This window comes from Phyllobates terribilis, unplaced genomic scaffold (assembly GCF_046119375.1).
Source record: "Phyllobates terribilis strain yellow unplaced genomic scaffold, ASM4611937v1 Scaffold_1__5_contigs__length_1240528914, whole genome shotgun sequence".
NCBI lineage: Eukaryota > Metazoa > Chordata > Amphibia > Anura > Dendrobatidae > Phyllobates > Phyllobates terribilis.
Window position 1 is genome coordinate 1,014,713,980 of NW_027362761.1, and position 21,377 is coordinate 1,014,735,356.

Consider the following 21,377-nt stretch of genomic DNA (forward strand, 5'->3'; position numbering starts at 1 on the left):
GCATACCAGAATGGGGATGGGGGGCATGCATACCAGGATGGGGATGAGGGGTGCCATGCAAACCAGGATGGGGATGGGGGGCCATGCATACCAGGATAGGGGACCATGCATACCAGGATGGGGATTAGGGGACCATGCATACCAGGATTAGGATGGGGGCCATATATACCAGGATGGGGACATATATGTACCAGGATCGGGGACATTAGTACAGAATTGTGGGAGATTACCCCTATAACAGTGTCAGCAGCAGACCTCCTTCCTCCATAACAGTGGGTCATGACCACATATTTTGCTTAAATCTTTTTTCCTATTTTCATCCTCTAAAACCTAGCTGCACCTTATAGTCCAAAAAATACGATACATGAAAACTGTATCCCTCCATGTGAAATCTGAGGCATACAGAATCTTTGTAGGGCTCAAAAAACCTCTATTTGCGCCATTACGGCTTCACATATTTAACCCCTTTACAGCCCAAGGCGTACTAATACATACCTGCGCCCTGGGCTTTAAGAGCCAGGTACGTATTAGTATGCCCTGTTGATTTCGATGCGATCACTGCTGGGTGTCAGCTGATTGTCACAGCTGACACCCGGTGCTATGTGCTGGGAGCAGTCCCGCACCACTCCTGGCACATTAACCCCCGCAATGCTGCGATCGCGGTACTCACCTCCTCTCCCGGCCTCCAGCGCTGTCTGCCGCGGCTTCCCAGATGTGCATGACCAAAGTATCTTCTGCATCTGCAGCTCTGACAGACTGTATAGCCCTGGGATGGTGCTCCATCCCTATGCTATACAGGCGATCAGAATGTAAAAAGTGAAAGTCCCATAGTGGGACAAAGTATGAAAGTCCAAAAAGTGTTAAAAAAAGCAAAAAAAAAAAAAAATTGTAAATATATAAAATAAATTTTTTTTTAAAAAAATCCACCAAAAATAAAAATATAATGTACCCATCAATAAGTATTATTATGAAAAAAAACAAAAAAACAATAAAAGTACGCATATCTGATATCGCTGCGTCCGGTACGACCTGACCTATAAAACTGTCCAACTAGTTAACCCCTTTAGTAAACACGGTAAAAAAAAATAATAAAAAATGAAGCAAAAAACAATGCTTTATCATCATACTGCTAAACAAAAAATGGAATAACACGCAATCAAAAAAACAAATATAAATAAAAATGGTACCGCTGAAAACGTCAACTTGTCCTGCAAAAAACAAGCCACCATACAGCTCCATCAGCCGAAAAATAAAAAAGTTATAGCTCTCACAATAAAGCGATGCAAAAAATATTTTTTTCTATAAAATAGCTTTTATTGTGTAAAAGCGCTAAAACATAGAAAAACGATATAAATGTGGTACTGCTATAAACATACTGACCCGAAGAATAAAGCTGCCTTATCAATTTTACCACACGCGGAACAGTATAAAAAAAAACCCATAAAAACAATTCTGGAATTGCTGGTTTTTGGTTATTCTGCCTCCGAAAAATCAGAATAGAAAGCGATCAAAAACTGTCACGTGCCTAAAAATGGTACCAATAAAAACGTCAACTCATCCCGCAAAAAACAAGCTGTCACATGACTCTGTTGGCCAAAATATGGAAAAATTATATCTCTCAAAATATGGCAATGCAAAAACTAGATTTTACAAAAAAATGCGTCTTTTAGTGTGTGACAGCTGTCAATCATAAAAACCGGATATGATTCTAGTATCGCTGTAATCGCACCGACCTGAAGAATAAAGTCGTCTAATCAATTATACTGCACTTGGAATGGCGTCAAAAATAAACTTTAGGGTTAGGGTTGTGCTAGGGTTAGGGTTAAGGCTAGGGTTAGGGTTGGGGTTGGGGTTAGGGTTGGGCTAGGGTTAGGGTTGGGCTAGGGTTAGGGTTGGGGTAGGGTTGGGGTAGGGTTGGGGTTAGGGTTGGGCTAGGGTTAGGGTTGGGTTGGGGTTAGTGTTGGGGTTAGGGTTGGGGTTGGGGCTAGGGTTGGGGTTGGGATTAGGGTTAGAGTTGGGCTACGGTTAGGGTTGGGCTGGGTTTGGGCTAAGGTTAGGGTTGGGGTTGGGCTAGGGTTAGGGTTGGTCTTGGTTTGGGCTAGGGTTGGGGTTGGGGTTAGGGTCATGCTAGGGTTAGGGTTGGGGTTGTATTAGGGTTGGGGTTGTATTAGGGTTGGGGTTAGGGTTGGGATTTTTTGCAAAAGTAAAAAAAAAAGATGACAATATGGCGACTAGTGTTGAGCGCAAGTGCTCGCTACTTGAGTTTGCATCGGGTGCATGTCACTCGAGCACGCACGATACTTGGTGCACACCCAAGTACCTGATGCAAACTTAAGTAGCAAGCACTTGCACTCAACTAATGACCACTTATTCAATATGATGATCCAATATTATCAAATTCTGTGTCGTACCTCTGGGTTCAAAATGTTCACTATACCCCTTGATAAAGTCCTTGAGGGGTGTAGTTTCCAAAATGGGGTCACTCATGGGGGGTTTCCACTATTTAGGCACATCAGGGGCTCTCCAAATGCGACATGGCGTCCGCTCTCAATTCCAGCCAATTTTGTGTTCAAAAAGTCACACAGTGCTCCTTCCCTTCTGAACCCCGCCGTGCGCCCAAACACTGTATTTTCCCCACATATGGGGTATTGGCGTACTCAGGAGAAATTGCACAACAACTTTTTGGGGTCCATTTTCTCCTCTCACCCTTGTGAAAATAAAAAAATTGGGGCTAAAACATAATTTTTGTGGAAAAAGTTTGATTTTTTTATTTTCATGGCTCCATGTTATAACATTCTGTAAAGCACTTGGGGGTTCAGGGTACTCACCACACATCTAGATAAGTTCCCTGAGGGGTCTAGTTTCCAAGATGATGGCACTTGTGGGGTTTTTCCACTGTTAGGCACATCAAGGGCACATCCGCTAATTATTCAAGCAAATTTTACATTCAAAAAGTCAAATGGTGCTCCTTCCCTTCCGAACCTGCCGTATGCCCAAGCAGTGGATTTCCCCCACATATGGGGTATCGGCATACTCAGGAGAAATTGCACAACAAACTGCATGGTGCAATTTTTCCTGTTACCCTCATGAAAATGCAAAATTGGGGGCTGAAAAACATTTTTGTGGGAAAAATGTGAAAATGTAATTTTTACGGCTCAATGTTATAAACTTCTGTGAAGCACCTGGGGGTTCAAGGTGCTCACCACACATCTAGATAAGTTCCCTGAGGGGTCTAGTTTCCAAAATGGTGTCACTTGTGGGGGGTTTCCACTGTTTAGGCATATCAGGGGCTCTCAAATGAAACATGGCATCCTCTAATCATTTAAGCAAATTTTACATTCAAAAAGTCAAATGGCGCTCCTTCCCTTCCGAGCCCTGCCGTGCGCCCAAACAGTGTTTTTCCCCCACATATGGGGTATTGGCGTGCTCAGGAGGAATTGCACAACAAATCGCATGGTGCAATTTCTCCTGTTACTCTCATGAAAATGCAAAGGCTAGAAAGAGAAATATTGCATCCTGTGTTGCAAACATGATGCCTGTTGAGAGCTTTTGCTGCAAACATCTAGAAGGTGGCTCAGTGGTTAGCACTGTTGCTTTACAGCACTGGGGTCCTTTGTTCAAATCCTACCAGTGATAACATCTGCAAAGGGTTTGTATGTTTCCTCCCACACTCCAAAGATATATTGATAAGGAATTTGAAATTATGAGCCCCAAGGGGGACAGTGATGATGATATCTATAAATCTCTGTGAATTTATTGGCTCTAAATAAGGGAGTAATGTATTAAAAATAACAGAAGGTGAGATCAGTTCTAAACTACTATCAGTTGTCACAGATCTAATAATTGTATCTGATATAACTGCAGTTGTTGGAAGGATATATTAAAACTCAACACCAGGTGGCAGCAAAGTCCAAATAAAAATATCTCAGCACTGCAGAAATAATAAACATTACAATTTTTAACTACTAGTATTTCTCCACCAGCCACCAATTATCTACAGCCTTTTATCAGCTCAGAACAAGTCATTTTTATCACAAATGTATTATTTTACAGCAAAGGCAGTGTAGCAACGGAGTGCTTGAGCCAAGTGACTTCTATGAGGTGTAATATTTTAGGCAATGTTAAATTTGAAATGATAAAATGTTCTGCACAAACTGGTAAAAACACATGGTTTAAACTTTAACCTCTGGGCCCTTTAGCAATTATCTCAGATCGGGGGGACTTTTATTATCAACTGGGGTTATCAGACATAGACAGTAGGTCTAATGATAGGACTCTGTTCACATCTGCATCCCAGGCATTAGAGATCCGGCCAAAAATACTGACTAAAATAGTGCAGCATGCCCCATGAGAGAAGCTGAGCTATACTGAGATTAGGATTGTGTACAGTATGTCAGGGATTCGGTGTCGCCATTAATTGAGTTTTTTTTCCTACTCTGATGGAACAGGACCATTAACATTTATTAAAAAGAAAAGAAGTGAACAGAGGCTTACCTAATGCTCTAAGTATATGTTAAAATTGAGTTTTTTGATGATTTTTTTGCTGCGGATTCTGTTCAAGAATCCAAATTATTAAAAAAATTAATAAAAAAATGCTGAAAACATGGGTCAAGAACTGCACCAAACTAGCATCAAAAACTGTGCGTTCTTACAAAGTCATGACAAAAAAAAGTGTCTTTTAGGCTATTTTTGGCATGGATTCTTCTGGCCGAAAAATCGACACCTAAAAACAGCTTCTAAAATACATAATATACATTATTAAAGAAAATGTGTTTTTCAACAGTTTTTTAATGCAGTTTTTGACGCATTTTTTAGCCTTAGTTTTGAAGTGTTTTTAAGTAAAATAGGTGTGTTTGTGGTGATTTCCACAGAAAAAACCTTGACTAAAAACACATCGAAACACCTATTTTGAAATGGTTTATACATCAAAGAGTAGACATAACATGTAAAGCGCCATGGAATGAATAATAATAATAATGCTTTTTCATATAGGTATAACCAAAAGGAGTGGACAAAAATGTGGCGTTCACTATTGGCACTTTTATTCAAATGAATGAGAAATCTTGTTGCAAGCAGATTTGTAGCTGTTTTTATGCTGTTTTTAATACTGAAGCCATGCCAAAAATCTCTATAGCCTTAGAGGAAGTTTTTAGATGTGGATTTCTCAGCCTGAAAAATCCATGTAAACAAACTTTGTATGATTGTACCCTTTCAGGGTATATATACTTAGAGATTGATTACCGAAATGTAGACAACAGAAATCTGATCCTTATACATTATGTGAGTTGGTCTATTTCTACAGCAAGCATATGGATTAAGATGAATGGGGAAGTTGCAGAAATTGTGGCAACAAATCTGCTGTGTGAATTCACTCTAATGATAATAATTTTAAGTTAAAAATCCTGAATATCTCATGAAGCTCAGATCACCTCTGAATTAGGTTGTGCTCTCTACCTATTACCTTTGATGAACAGTACGCATAATTATAATATGTATGATAAAGAATATCCACTTACATGAATTGCAGCGTGCAGCCTGTATGCAAAGTATGATGGCTTGTCTCGAACACAAGACACTGAGAAATAGACAAAAATGTAAAATAAAGGATTCATTTTATTTTATAATCAAGCATTTGTTAGGTGAAAGATGACAGTTCAACGTCTGTTGTTTTCCATCACATATTTCACTCATTGAAGAGGTTGTCCGGTACTTTAATATTGATGGTCCATCCTTAGGCAGGTCATCAGTATCTGATTGGTGGAGGAGCTGTTCCTAATTCCAGTGGCTGAATGTGCTCATTTGCGGAGCTTCACAACTCCATCAAATGTATAGTGGCCATAGCCAGGTACTGCACATCCATCCCATATTCGGGGGGTGGATATGCAGTACCCAGGCAAAACCACTATTTAGTTGATGGAGCTCTACAGCTCCGCAAATGAGAACATCCGACTGCCACCAGCACTGGAAACAGCTGATTGACGGGGGTGTCAAGTTTCGTACCCCACTGATCAGATCTTGATCACTTATCCTAAGGTTAGGCCATCAACGTAAAAGTGCTGGACAACCCCTTTAAGACCTGTTTCACATCACGTTTTTGTAATTTTTAACAGCCTCACCTTATTATATTCTAAACAAAAAAAAAACTAATATATTGTAGAATTGATTCAAATGGATGCATTTTCAAAAGCAAGATTTTTTCTTTCCTTACCATAAACATTGCAGTCATTTTTTAAAAAAAAATTAAAGTGGATCTGTTTTGTTTTTAAACGATATGGTGGAGGGAGAATTACGAGATCATGGTACTTGTTTTTTGATGTATATGACAAAACATGCATATTCAAAATGTTGAATAAAAATAATGTTTCTAATCTTTTTTTTTTTAGAGATGAAAAAGCACAGTGGATTGTGTTTTTTGCAACCTATAAAAAAAAACGGATCACAACGGATTTGTGCACAAAGGTATGTGAAAAAGATACCTATATGACATACATTTTTGTCATTATATTTTACTTATAGGAGCACTGCCACAAAGATTTTTTTCTACTAAATGTGTGTATATATGCATGTAATGTAGTGTGAGCGTATTAATATACTCACCTACTGCTGCTCTCTCTGGTGTCCAGCTCCTTTCTGCTCCTCTTCTCAGTGACGTCACCGCTCTTCAGACTCTCCAGATCACTTTATGCTTTATCGTGAGCCGGAAGTCTCTTTTAGGCCTCCTTCACATGTCCATGTCTCCGGTACGTATAACATCTGTTTTTACACGTACCGAAGACACGTATCCACACGTACCTATTAAGTCCAATGGTGATCTTCACATGTCCGTGTTTTAATATGGACCTTGTGTTCATGTGAACCACACGGAGACATGTCCATCATCCAGCACGGATGACAAGGGCCAATACAAGTCAATGGGTCCATGTAAATACGTACAGCATACGGATGACATCTGTGTGCCATCCGTGTGACACATACCAGAATAAAATGCATGTATAGCTGATTGTACATATAATATCCTAATAAATAAATAAATAAATGAAATAAAATGACTTGGGGTCCCCCCCATTTTTGTTAACCAGCAAAGGCAAAGCAGACAGTTGAGAGCTGATATTATCAGGCTGGGAAGGTGCATGATTATTTGGCCCTTCCTAGCCTAAAAATACCAGCCCTCAGCCACCCCAAAAGTGGAGCATCACATGAGATACTCCAATTCTGGCACTTCGCCTTGCCTCTTCCTGATGCCCTGTGCATTGGCAATCGGGATAATGGTACTTTGGGTTGATGTCAGCTGTGAAGTGTCCAAAACACAACTGACATCAAGCCATGGTGCTAGAAATGGAGAGGTGTCTATCAGATGCCCCCATTACTAACTTAGTAATAAAAAAGAAACACACATGAAAATACTTTATTGAAATAAACATTCCCTGACACTTTCCCTGGTTCACCACTTTATTAAAAAAAAAAAATCCAACACAGCTTCGGCGTAGTCTACCGAATCCAATGTAGCCCAGCGAATCTGTCGAAGTCTAGTGAATCCGCCATACAAAGCCTATGGAGCCTCATTCTGACGCTCTATAGCCTTTGCAAATAATCACTTCTGGGTTGCACAGCGCTGCATGAGACCCGGCGCCTCTGAAGAGGGCTTACGTCAGTAACGGAAGCTGGACTTCGACAGATTCGGTGGACTACGTCGGACCTGCATGGGATTTTTTTATTTTTTAATAAAGTGATGAACCATGGAAAGTGTATTTTTGTGTATGTTTCTTTTTTTAGAACTGGGTTAGAAATGGGGTCCTCTCCATTATTACAGGGCTTGATGTCAGCTGTGTTTTTGGACAACTCACAGCTGATATCATCCTTAAGGACCATTACTCGATTGCAAACACACCAGGGCAATCAGGAAGAACCAAGGCAATGCGCCAGAATTGGAGCATCTCATGTGATACTCCACTTCTGGGGCTGGTACTTTTAGGCTGGCAAGGGCCCAATAACCATGTACCTTCCCAGCCTGATAATATTAGCTCTCCACTGTCTACGATCTATCTACACTGTGTGCAGAATTATTAGGCAAGTTGTATTTTAGAGGATTATTTTTATTATTGATCAACAACTATGTTCTCAATCAACCCAAAAGACTCATAAATATCCAAGCTTAATATTTTTGGAAGTTGGAGTGTTTTTTTTTTAGTTTTGGCTATCTTAGGAGGATATCTGTTTGTGCAGGTAACTATTACTGTGCAGAATTATTAGGCAACTTAATAAAAAACAAATATAATCCCATCTCACTTGTTTATTTTCACCAGGTAAACCAATATCAGTGCACAAAATTTAGAAATAAACATTTCTGACGTACAAAAACAAAAAAAATTAGTGATTAATATAGCCACCTTTCTTTATGATGACACTCAACAGCCTTCCATCCATAGATTCTGTCAGTTGGTTGATCTGTTTTCGATCAACATTGCGTGCAGCAGCCACCACAGCCTCCCAGACACTGTTCCGAGAGGTGTACTGTTTTCCCTCCCTGTAGATCTCACATTTTATTATGGACCACAGGTTCTCTATGGGGTTCAGATCAGGTGAACAAGGGGGCCATATCATTATTTTTTTTTCTCTAAGACCTTTACTGGCCAGCCACGTTGTGGAGTAGTTGGATGCATGTGATGGAGCATTGTCCTGCATGAAAATTATGTTTTCCTTGAACGATACCGACTTCTTCCTGTACCACTGCTTGAAGAAGTTGTCTTCCAGAAACTGGCAGTAGGTCTGGGAGTTGAGCTTCACTCCATCCTCAACCCGAAAAGGTCCCACAAGTTCATATTTGATGATACCAGCCCATACCAGTACCCCACCTCCACCTTGCTGGCGTCTGAGTCGGAGTGGAGCTCTCTGCCCTTTACTGATCCAGCCTCTGGCCCATCCATCTAGCCCATCAAGAGTCAATCTCATTTCATCAGTCCATAAAACCTTTGAAAAATCAGTCTTAACATATTTCTTGGTCCATTCTTGAGTTTTTATCTTATGTTTCTTGTTCATAGGTGGTCGTTTTTCAGCCTTCCTTACCTTGGCCATGTCCCTGAGTATCGCACACCTTGTGCTTTTTGTTACTCCAGTAACGTTGCAGCTCTGAAATATGGCAAAACTGGTGGCGAATGGCATCTTGGCAGCTTCATGCTTGATTTTCCTCAATTCATGGGCAGTTATTTTGCGCCTTTTTTGGCCAACACGCTTCTTGCGACCCTGTTGGCTATTTGCCATGAAACACTTGATTGTTTGGTGATCACGCTTCAAAAGTTTGGAAATTTCAAGACTGGTGCATCCCTCTGCAAGACATCTCACAATTTTGGACTTTTCAGAGCCCGTCAAATCTCTCTTTTGACCCATTTTGCCAAAGGAAAGGAAGTTGACTAATAATTAAGCACACCATATATATGGTGTTGATGTCATTAGTCAACACCCCTTCTCATTACAGAGATGCACATCACCAGATTTACTTAATAGGTAGTTGGCTCTCAAGCCTATGCAGCTTGGAGTAGGACAACATGTATAAAAAGTATCATGTAATCAAAATACTCATTTGCCTAATAATTCTGCACACAGTGTATTCTATCTATTATCTTTGCACATGTTTAATACATAAAAATCAGTAATTTCTTAAATGCATTTTATTTCAGTACGTGTCACACAGACGGCATACAAATGGCACACGGATGGTACACACGTACACACGGATGGCCAACAGAAAACCACATGAATGGTAAAAGCAGACCGTCTCATGCGTACGTTTCTTTAAGCGTGTGTATGAAGGGTGCCTTACAATGTAAGCCTTTGGAGCATCGTTCTGACTCTACACAGGTTTACATTGTAAGGCAGCGACCCCACTCTCAGTATTTGGTCAGTATTCAGTCAGTATTTTTTCTCAGGAGTGGGAGCCAAAACCAGGTGACAAACAATCAGAGAAAATGTATAATAGAAACAAGTCACCAATTCTGCATTTATCACCCACTCCTGGTTTTGGGTCCCACTCCTGAGAAAAAATACTGACTGAATACTGATGAAATACTGATGGTGGGGCCGTGGCCTTAGAGCCACTTCTGGATCACATATAGAGTGACCTGGATAGTCTGTAGTGCAGTGACGTCACTAAGAAGAGAAGCAGAACAGCGCTGGATTTTGGAGAAGGTGGCGGTAGGTGAGTATATTAACACATACACACTACATTACATGCACAGATTTAATAAAACAAAATCTTCATGGAAGGGTTTCTTTAAATACAAATGTATCCAATTTAATTTTTTTTTTTAAAGTACAAAGGATATATCAGGTCCACCACAAAAAATGTGGTGTGAAACAGACCTAACAGGTTTGTCCAGAAATTAGTTATGATGAACGGTCCTTAGGATAGCTCGTTACTATCATCGGTGAGGTCTGACACCCAAAAGCCACACTGATCAGCTGTTTGCAGCTCTCTCTACAGCCGAATGTACACAGCTGCAGCACCTAAAAATGACCATTAGGGAACGCTCACATCAGCGTATATAAGGTAGCAGAGATTCTCAGCCAGAAAAGTTGGAGAGTGTGAGGCGAGTGTCATGCGTTTTTTTCCTCACCTAGCATCTGTATGACATGGGTAAGTAATCTGTATGCAATGCGCTTTTAACATCTGCTTTTACATACAGTAATTGTCATTTCAAGCTAGTTTTCTAACTAATAAAGCAATCTAATATACAGATATTGATAGATAGTTAGATGGATGCCCCCTTCTCAGACTATTAAGACCAGCTCTCAGCTGTCTGATTTCCCTCAGCTGGTAAAAAAAAATAAGGGGGACCCCACTCCATTTTTTCTTTTACTTATTTAATTATTAACTAAATATACACTGCTCAAAAAAATAAAGGGAACACTCAAATAACACATCCTAGATCTGAATGAATGAAATATTCTCACTGAATACTTTGTTCTGTACAAAGTTGAATGTGCTGACAACAAAATCACACAAAAATCATCAATGGAAATCAAATTTATTAACCAATGGAGGCCTGGATCTGGAGTCACCCCCAAAATTAAAGTGGAAAAACATACTACAGGCTGATCCAACTTTGATGTAATGTCCTTAAAACAAGTCAAAATGAGGCTCAGTATTGTGTGTGGCCTCCACGTGCCTGTATGAGCTCCCTACAATGCCTGGGCATGCTCCTGATGAGGTTGCGGATGGTCTCCTGTGGGATCTCCTCCCAGACCTGGACTAAAGCATCCGCCAACTCCTGGACAGTCTATGGTGCAACGTGACGTTGGTGGATGGAGCGAGATATGATGTCCCAGATGTGCACAATCGGATTCAGGTCTGGGGAAAGGACAGGCCGGTCCATAGCTTCAATGCCTTCATCTTGCAGGAACTGCTGACACACTCCAGCCACATGAGGTCTAGCATTGTCCTGCATTAGGAGGAACCCAGGGCCAACCGCACCAGCATATGGTCTCACAAGGGGTCTGAGGATCTCATCTCAGTACCCAATGGCAGTCAGGCTACCTCTGGCAAGCACATGGAGGGCTGTGCGGCCCTCCAAAGAAATGCCACCCCACACCATTACTGACCCACTGCCAAACCGGTCATGCTGAAGGATGTTGCAGGCAGCAGATCACTCTCCACGGCGTCTCCAGACTCTGTCACGTCAGTCACATGTGCTTAGTGTGAACCTGCTTTCATCTGTGAAGAGCACAGGGTGCCAGTGGCAACTTGCAAATCCTGGTGTTCTGTGGCAAATGCCAAGCATCCTGCACGGTGTTGGGCTGTGAGCACAACCCCCATCTGTGGACATCGGGCCCTCATACCTCCCTAATGGAGTCGGTTTCTAACCATTTGTGCAGACACATGCACATTTGTGGCCTGCTGGAGGTCATTTTGCAGGGATCTGGCAGTGCTCCTCCTGTTCCTCCTTGCACAAAGGCGGAGGTAGTAAAATAGGGGAAAGGAAGAGAATGGGAAAAAAGTGTGGATATATACTACTATAATTAAAATAAATTATATTTATTAAATTTACAAATTGTGGACATTTTAAAACCTAATACTTTATTAAATGTATTAAAATATAGTGAATACACATGCATCAAACGATGCATATAAGGCAACCTCCCTGTGATTTCCAAACGTGGTGCCCACTAATAAATCTGGCTGAATGAGGTGTGGGATAAGTTAGGAGTGCCTCAGTCCAGTCCCTTAATTTTTGGACTGTGGCTGTATATTATACAAGGAGTCCCCCATATATAAGAATTGACTTGATGTTTGTACCACATCAAATAGCACAATTGAATTGAATTAATAATAGAATTTGAAATAAACGAGGTACTTGGATGCCTCAATTCAGTCCCCTAATTATTGCACTATAACTGTATATTAAACAAGGAGTCCCTCATATATGAGAATTAACTCGGTGTTTTTACCATATCAAGTGACAAAGTTTAATTCAATTATTGTAGAATTTGAGGTACTTGATAGTATAGTAACAGATTGTAATTTAAATGTTGCGCATATCATGTAACAGTCAGCCTATCTGGCGTAACTGTTTGACAGAAAATAAGGTGTATACCCCTAACTGACAGTCGCCAAGCAGTGAATAATGTTAAACAGCAGTGAGGAATAGTTAGTTATGTCAAACAACTCCTGACACCTCTATCACGCTATCCAAACATGTGGCCGGCATTCGCAAGTAACATAGTGTGTATGAGCTGCTGCACACATCACACTACAAAGCCGGTGAGGGTGGTCGGTGCCGGCAAGAGGTGATTATCTCACTGCCAAGCGGTCGGTCTGTATGGTCACGGTGAGGAGCAGTCCGCTTTGCCGAACACCTCCTCACACCCCTGCTCCCGCTGTTTACACAAAAGGTCGGCGTGTCCTGGTCACACAGCTGACCGCTGGAGTTGAAACCACTTGGACAGCTGTGTTAGATATGCAACATTGTGACTGTGTACAGATTCTTAGGGCTAATCCATATCCGACCTAAACACTCTCATTCAAGCTCAGATTGTGATCCCTGACGCGCGTTTCGCCGGTATACCGGCTTTTTCCTAAGGGTCAAAGGTGGAGGTAGCGGTCCTGCTGCTGGGTTGTTGCCCTCCTATGGCCCCCTCCACGTCTCCTGGTGTACTGGCCTGTCTCCTAGTAGCGCCTCCAGCCTCTGGACACTACGCTGACAGACACAGCAAACTTTCTTGCCATAGCTCGCATTGATGTGCCATCCTGGATGAGCTGCACTACCTGAGCAACTTCTGTGGGTTGTAGAGTCCGTCTCATGCTACCATGAGTGTGAAAGCACAACCAACATTCAAAAGTGACCAAAACATCAGCCAGAAAGCATTATTACTGAGATGTGGTCTGTGGTCCCCACCTGCAGAACTATTCCTTTATTGAGGGTGTCTTGATAATTGCCAATAATTTCCATCTATTGTTTATTCCATTTGCACAACAGCATGTGAAATTGATTGTCAATCAGTGTTGCTTCCTAAGTGGACAGTTTGATTCCACAGAAGTTTGATTTACTTGGAGTTATATTCTGTTGTTTAAGTGTTCCCTTTATTTTTTTGAGCAGTGTATATACCGTAATCTACACACGCACTGCACTAATTATATATGTCACTGACATCTTTTTATCTATCTATTCTATCTATTCTATTCTGACAGTTCACATTGTGAATTTACTGTACTCGGCTGATGAAATGTAGTGTTTCCTATGAGATGGGTGTGATTTTTTTTCTCGCACCCAGTGACTTGCATTGGTGAGTCTCGGCCATTTTACCCCACCATACGCAGCATGCTGCGATTTTTTCCTCACCCTGATTCCAGGTGATGAAAAACTCACAGATGAACATTGCCTTATTGTATAACGTTGTGGTGAGTGCAATGCAATTTTTTTCTCACATTGCGCTCACCAGAAAGCATATTCATGTCCCTTTCAAGTTAAGTGCTGCCATTTTTTACATGTATTTTGTTTTAAAAAAAAGTGTGTAAAGGAAGCCTAAAGTATCGTCAAGTGGATGGGTAATGTTTAAAAAAATAATTACATTTACTCCTGGAATTAGATGTAAGCAGGAATCACATTAGAGCCTAGCAGGCATGAGTAAAGCAACAGGGGTTTTCAAAGAAACATGCTACCTTGACCCTAGGCTGCTACTTTCTATTAAGGGTCATATGAAAAATATTAGTTTAAAATGTTCCCCATAGACTCAGCTGGCATCTCACCTCAAAGCTTGTATAAAACAAATGTCAAGAAGGAAATTAACACATCTACATCCTAGCTTCAGGGAAGGGAATTGGGGATCAGTAATACCCATTACTTTAATTAGATAAGATTTTATTTTTTTACTATGTTCAAGTCAAGGACTGATGTAAATTGCAGGATCTTCCAGGGATGTGTCCTATGTATATATTTAAATACCTGCATAGAGCCAATAGCAATGGTGCAAAAGTGTTTCCCTTTTCTTTATACAGGTAATTACCAAAGGGAGATTTAAAGGGAACCTGTCAGGTGATACATAATGCCCAATCTGTGGGCAGCATATATCAGCCGCTGGCTGTACGATCAGAGCTATGTATGTTTGTCTTTGAAACCGCCTGTGCGACTAGTGCACAGTGCGGCTCGGTCCCCGGCAGCTTCTCACCACCCGCTGTCAGTGAGTGACAAGTCTCTGACTGTATGGGCAGAGGATTGCCAATCACTGTCAGTGGGCAAGGAGAAGCCACCGGAGACCCGCCTATACGACTAGTCACCCGTGCAGCTTGGTCCCGGTAGCTATTAAAAGTATGTTTTTCTCTGAAATGCCGCAGTGTTTTGAGACAAAACTACAAGGCTGTGATCATACAGCCAGTGGCTGATACATGCGGACCACGGTTTGGGCAGCATGGATTATCTGACATGTTCCCTTTAACTAGAAGCTGCATATACAAATTGTGGTGAATGAAGATTATGATGTACCTTGTTTGTCTCTTTTTGTAAAGAAGCAGATGGAATAGGTCTGAATATTCACACAAATCTCTTTCCGTGGTAACAACATAGACAACAACTGACCCAACAAATATGATTTGTAGAAACAGAAGCGGGAGCTCTTATGTACGATGACATTTCATAGTAATGCATTCTGCCTCAAGCATCTTGCAAAATAAGAAAGAGTATTATCCCAAGAGGAAATTGCATTTATATAAATTAATCTTCTCTGTATGGATACAGAACATTACTCCCATTGTAGAGTGAAAGCTTCAGCATACTGTATAAATTAAATCTTATTCGCATTTCAAGTCCTGACTATTATGTGGTATAAATTGGCCACTTCTACCTTTTAAATAATGAACATCATTTAAGGATACTAATTATAGATTAGCAGAAACAGGTGGTAAATGTATATCTAACACATGGAATAATATAGATACTAACCTATCGCCAAGAGCAGCTGCTGAAAGTATCCATCGTAGCAATTTTCAATGACCACTGCTATGTCTTGTCCAGAAATGTTTTGAAATTCCTGAAAAACTTAAAAAGATAAAATTACTTGAAAATGTTGTAATTATCCAGTTTTTCTTCAATATAACCTTTGAGTAGCATGAAATGTACTTCATTTTATGCACCACCTGCAATATACATCAGTTTAAAGGAGTTGTAAAGCCCCCCCCGCAAAGATTCCAAAAAGCAATGATGGTTTCAAAATAATAAGATCAGACAACCCTAACCTCTGTGGATTCATTTCAGACCATTCTGCACCAGGACAGTGTAAAGTAAGTTCCTTTATCTGTGGTTGTCCAGCACCTTTAACTAGGGCTTCCACGGACAGGCTAGCTACTCTGACTATCAGGCAAGGAGACAGTCAAGGGACTAATCTTAACTGAGTCCCATGAAATTAAACTGGCCTGCCTTGTTGCCCAGCATCACCCGCAGTGAAGGTGCAGTGCCTCCCAGTGGCTGAAGATTAAACAGAGAAGGCAGGTATCAACATGCATTAGGACATAAGGTTTAGTATAGGGCTTAGAGGTTAGGTTAGGAAGGAAGATATGCAGTGGTGGGCATATTAGTAGTAGGATATAGTTTACAGGTTAGGATACAGTTAATATGTTTGGCAACAGCCCAGCATGGGAGGGGGTAGCTCAGACAAAAAGGGAAAGTATTTCCTGATTAGATCAGATAGTGATAGGCAAAGAAAAAGCTGAAGGTCAAGGGCAGTGGGCTGTGGAGGCTTAAGAACTACCTATTGTTCTGCCTGTATGGGATGATTGGAAATTCCTTACTGACATTCCTACAACATCCGGAGCCTCGGGCTCGAGTCAGTGACTAAAGAGAGTGCTGACAACCCTTCCATAATGTAAAAGTTGGATGTAGCACCGTGTGAGTGGAAGATAAAGAATCTCATGGGTACTGCGGAGCCGGATTGGAAATCCCTGAGGCTGATGGAGAAAGTAAGCGGTGGGATAGTTCAGGCTGAAGGAACCGAGAACATGAAAGTGTACTGTGCTATGGACTTAAGAGGAAAGGAAGGTTGTGCCCAATAATGCATGTTGTCATTTATTGAACTTGGGCTGTTAAGTAAACGTGGACTGGTTAATCTGAACCAGGTGTCCCCTAATTTATGTGCAGCTGTTCCTGGATCCGTAGGCTCGGAGACAGCGGCGGCTTGTGGCCAAAACGTTAGTGTTCTGCACCACACACACACGTTTTACTTGTAAGGAGCAAGGGAGACGTGAGGTAGGCCCCTAGACCCTTACTACCGCCCTGCCCACCTTACAAATGTACATTCAAATATAATAAAAAATTGGGTTTAAAGTTTGTGGTTGAAAAATTTCTATACAATGAAATGCATAATGGCAAATTTGCACAAAGCGAATAGTGAAAACTTCAGATATGGGTAAATCCAAATTTACAAATGCAATGCATAATAGTAACCTATAAATAACGGCTGCTGAAAAACAAGTACACGTATGTGTGATGCACTGGAGAGGTGATACATCTTTGACAATAGATGTGAGGTTCCAACCCTGAAGGCTCTCTGCACCCCAACATGAGTTTTACTTTTGCTTCTTTTCTTCTTCAATTAACCTCTTGGAAGAAGCACAAGAGATACAAACTTTGCGTTGCAAAGAGTATGCAAAGTTGATACTATATATATATAAATATATATATATCTATATATTGGAATGTACACTTGTGGCTTTTTTGTTTTATACTCCATGTTTTGTGCATTCAGCCAATGTGCAATTCTATATTATACATTTTTTATGATGGTAAAATTACTATTTTATCCTGATGGAGTGTAAAGTATGTTTTTCTGTATAGAATTTGAGATAGTTTGGGTACTCTACTGTTTACTATGATTGTTCTTCCTTTCTTCTTTTTCCAAATACAATGAGATGCTATCTCTTACATACACACACATATCACATCTCTAGCTGTGAGGCAAGCCTCTGTGGCACAACGTGAAGTCATACCAGGCTCCTTCCTAATAGAAGATCATTGACAATAGTCTCTAGCCCAGGGGCGGACCTACCGCCCGTGCAGCCCGTTCATTGAACGGGAGCCCCGAGGGAGAGGGGGCCCCTCCAGCCTCCAGCAGGGCCGCCATCAGGGCATGACTGTCCTGACTCCAGTATGGTGCCCGGACGGTCGGGGCCCCCTCGGAGGCCCGTTGGGGCCCCCCTCTTGTGCGTCTCCTCATGGGCCCCCGCAGGGCCAGCGTCAGCACTAGGGCAAATGCCGGGGCCCTGAGCAGGCGGGGGGGCCCTCACCGTCAGGCACCCCGCCCACTATGGGGCCCGTAAGCGGAGGAGAGCGGTGTCAGCGCCCGCTCCCCCCCGCTTGCTCAGGACCACGGCACCCGTCACAATACTTACCCCTCCCCATGCCTCCGCAGCAGCTCCTGCATCCTCCGCGGCTGCTGCACTGTGATGTCTCAGGTCAGAGGGCACGGTGACGTCTTTACACCGTGCTCTCTCCTGAGCAGTCACAGCGCAGAGCGGGATGAGGCCGGCGACCCTGGAGTCTGGAGCAGCAGCAGGTGAGACGTGAGGTGAGTATTTGATTTTTTTTTATTGTATGGAGGCCTATGGCAGTATAAGGGAGGGGGTGAGGTGGGGGTGTGTGACATCCTGCATGGGGCATTATAAGCGGGGCGTGACATCCTGCATGGGGCATTATAAGGGAGGGGGGGTGTGACATCCTGCATGGGGCATTATAAGGGAGGGGGGTGTGTGTGTGACATCCTGCATGGGGCAATATAAGGGAGGGGGTGTGTGTGACATCCTGCATGGGGCATTATAAGGGAAGTGGGTGTGTGACATCCTGCATGGGGCATTATAAGGAAGGGGGGGTGTGACATCCTGCATGGGGCATTATAAGGGAGGGTGTGTGTGTGACATCCTGCATGGGGCATTATAAGGAAGGGGGGGTGTCATCCTGCATGGGGCATTATAAGGGGGGGTGACGTCCTATATGCGGGGGAACAGCCTGCATGGGGCATTATGTGTGGGGAACAGCCTGCATGGAGCGTTATATGGGGGCCAGTATTCTGTATGGAGCATTACATGGGGGACAGTATTCTGTATGGAGCATTATATAGAGGCCAGTATCCGGTATGGAGCGTTATATGGGAGCCAGTATTCTGTATGGAGCGTTATATGGGGGCCAGTATCCTGTATGGAGCGTTATATGGGGACCAGTATCCTGTATGGAACATTTTATGGGGGCCAGTATTCTGTATGGAGCATTTTATGGGGGCCAGTATACTGTGTGGAGCGATTCGCTGGTTTCTGAGCTATTGTGGAATTTACAATAGATATCACTAATGTAATGTAAGAAGTGAAATGTTTGCATTGTACTATATATATATTTCTCTTCGGTATCTGTGCATCATGAATCGTGGTATGTGTTAAAGGGGCCCACTGAGACTCTTTCGCCTGGGGCCCACAAAAACCTGGAGCTGGCCCTGTGCCCCTTGCCCCATGCTGAGCGCTAAGCGCCGGGACATTTCAGCGCTGCTTTCCTCTGTGTAGCAGTGCAGCGCTGCAGCGGCAGCGCCTCCATGATTCCCCTGACTTCCGGTCATGTGACGGCGCCGTCACATGGCCGGAAGTCAGGAGAACCTGGTGGAAGCGACGTGGACGAGCGCCAGGATTCTGCAGGGATCACATGGGGGCAAGTATAACAAGTTTTATTTTTTTTTAATACAATTAATTAACTAGGAGTGAGGGGAATCAGATATGCACAGGGGGATGAGAGATGCACGGGGGGGGATGAGAGATGCACGGGGGGATGAGATGCACTGGGGGGAATGAGATGCACGGGGGGGTGAGATGCACGGGGGATAAGATGCACGGGGGAGGGGATGAGATGCATGGGTGAGGGGATGAGATGCACGGGGGGGGTGAGAACTGCACATGGGGGGGATGAGAGCTGCACATGGGGGGATGAGAGCTGCACATGGGGGGATGAGAGCTGCACATGGGGGGGATGAGAGATGCACGAGGGGGATGAGATGCACATGGGGGGGATGAGAGATGCACGGGGGGATGAGAGCTGCACATGGGGATGAGAGCTGCACATGGGGGGATGAGAGCTGCACATGGGGGGGATGAGAGATGCACGAGGGGGATGAGATGCACATGGGGGGGATGAGAGATGCACGGGGGATGAGAGCTGCACATGGGGGGGATGAGAGATGCACATGGGGGGGTTATGTTTGCATAACTTTGTTGCCCTATGAAGGGCAGGGGGAGGGGGGGGGGGCAAAAATTTATTGCACAGGGGCCCACTACAGTCTGTGTCCGCCCCTGCTCTAGCCACATGGTATTATGGCATTTGTTGATAGAAATAAGGAATGGGCACTTGGATTTCAATATGCCCAATCATTTTGTTCCCAAGGAGCAAGAGATATCTGCCAGCAGTTTGCTCCCCTCATCCCATATAAAACACAGACACACTTTGTCAAGATGAACAATGCATGCTTATGGGAATATAGAGGAAACAACTGTCAGCCAAATGAGTGCATGTAATGTGCATGGCTTGCTTAAAAGTAACTTATTTTCGAATGACAGCCTTAAAAGCCAGTTCTGTCAGCTTCATGCATCTCACAAAATAGTATTTGTTAATAAAAACATTTTCTTATGTACAGATACAATAATAAGGAAACATTACCCATCCATAACTGCTGGTGGCTTTTATTACATAAGATCATTTGCATCATGTTTTTGTGCTCCCCTGATCTTCTTTGACATGCATCCCACAGGACCTAGAACATATCAAGAGACAACTTTATGCTATTTAGGACTAGTTCACATGTTAATTTTTCACACACGAATGTTACCCTTTTATTTCAGAGATATCATTCCTACCTATGATACTCTATATCAAGGCAGAAGAAAGTCGGAACTCCATTCTCCTTGGTTCAACATTTTATAGGAAATCAATGTGCAACAATGACAATAAAATCTTCAAACCATCTGACGCATTTTGGAATACAGTTCTTTAGTCATAGTCATTCTCCTTGGTTGAACACTTTATTGGACATCCATGTGCAACAAAGATAGTAAAATCATCAAACCATCTGATGCGTTTTGAAATACAATTTCTTGGACATAGTAATCTATGAATTATATTCCAAAATGCGTCAGCAAGTTTCAAAAATTTACCTGTCATTGTTGCAAATGGATGTCCAATAAAGTGTTGAACCAAGGAGAATGACTGACACATGGATGTCCAATAAAGTGTTGAACCAAGGAGAATGGCTATGACACATGGATGTCCAATAAAGTGTTGAACCAAGGAGAATGACTGACACATGGATGTCCAATGAAGTGTTGAACCAAGGAGAATGACTATGACACATGGATGTCCAATAAAGTGTTGAGCCTAGGAGAATGGAGTGCTGACTTTCTTCTGCACTGATATTTTCTATTCCCTGCTCAGGCCGCCATGCACCCCTCAGGTTTGGTGAGCTGTCGTTGTTCGTGTTGTTATGGTACTCTATGAGACTGTTCACATGTCAGATTTTTTCCTCTGCCCGATTGATCTGTGCAAAATGACAGAGACTTCCAAAATTGATATGAGTGTCAGATCAAAATCAACAAGGCAAGATGATATCCGTGTGCTTTCCGATTTTCACTGACTGATAAATAGGAGAAAGTAGAGAAACTTTCTTTTATTTTCTCATCAGTGAAAAAAACTGATGAAACTCACCAAACTCTAATGAAAATCATTGATGAAACTTGGTCAGTTTTTCTCGTTCTTGAAAAAAAACCTCATATCTGCATGAGCCCTTAGGTGGAGAACCTGTTTACACAGTAGCCAATGAATCCAATTGATATACTAGTAAACCAAAGAGAAACTCTCATTTTTATTAAAATT

General features: G+C 42.4%; 1 protein-coding gene across 1 annotated transcript in view; it reads right to left on the bottom strand.

Moving 5' to 3' along the window:
- The window catches only part of ANXA10 (annexin A10), a 154,674-nt gene that overhangs the window by 13,915 nt on the left and 119,382 nt on the right, over window positions 1–21,377 (bottom strand). Inside the window, exons 8-10 of the mRNA XM_073644296.1 lie at window positions 20,169–20,262; window positions 15,429–15,524; window positions 5,517–5,575 (exon numbers count right to left, since the gene is read on the bottom strand). Of these exons, the coding sequence (XP_073500397.1) occupies window positions 5,517–5,575; window positions 15,429–15,524; window positions 20,169–20,262 (249 nt within the window). The remainder of the gene's footprint in view (window positions 1–5,516; window positions 5,576–15,428; window positions 15,525–20,168; window positions 20,263–21,377) is intronic.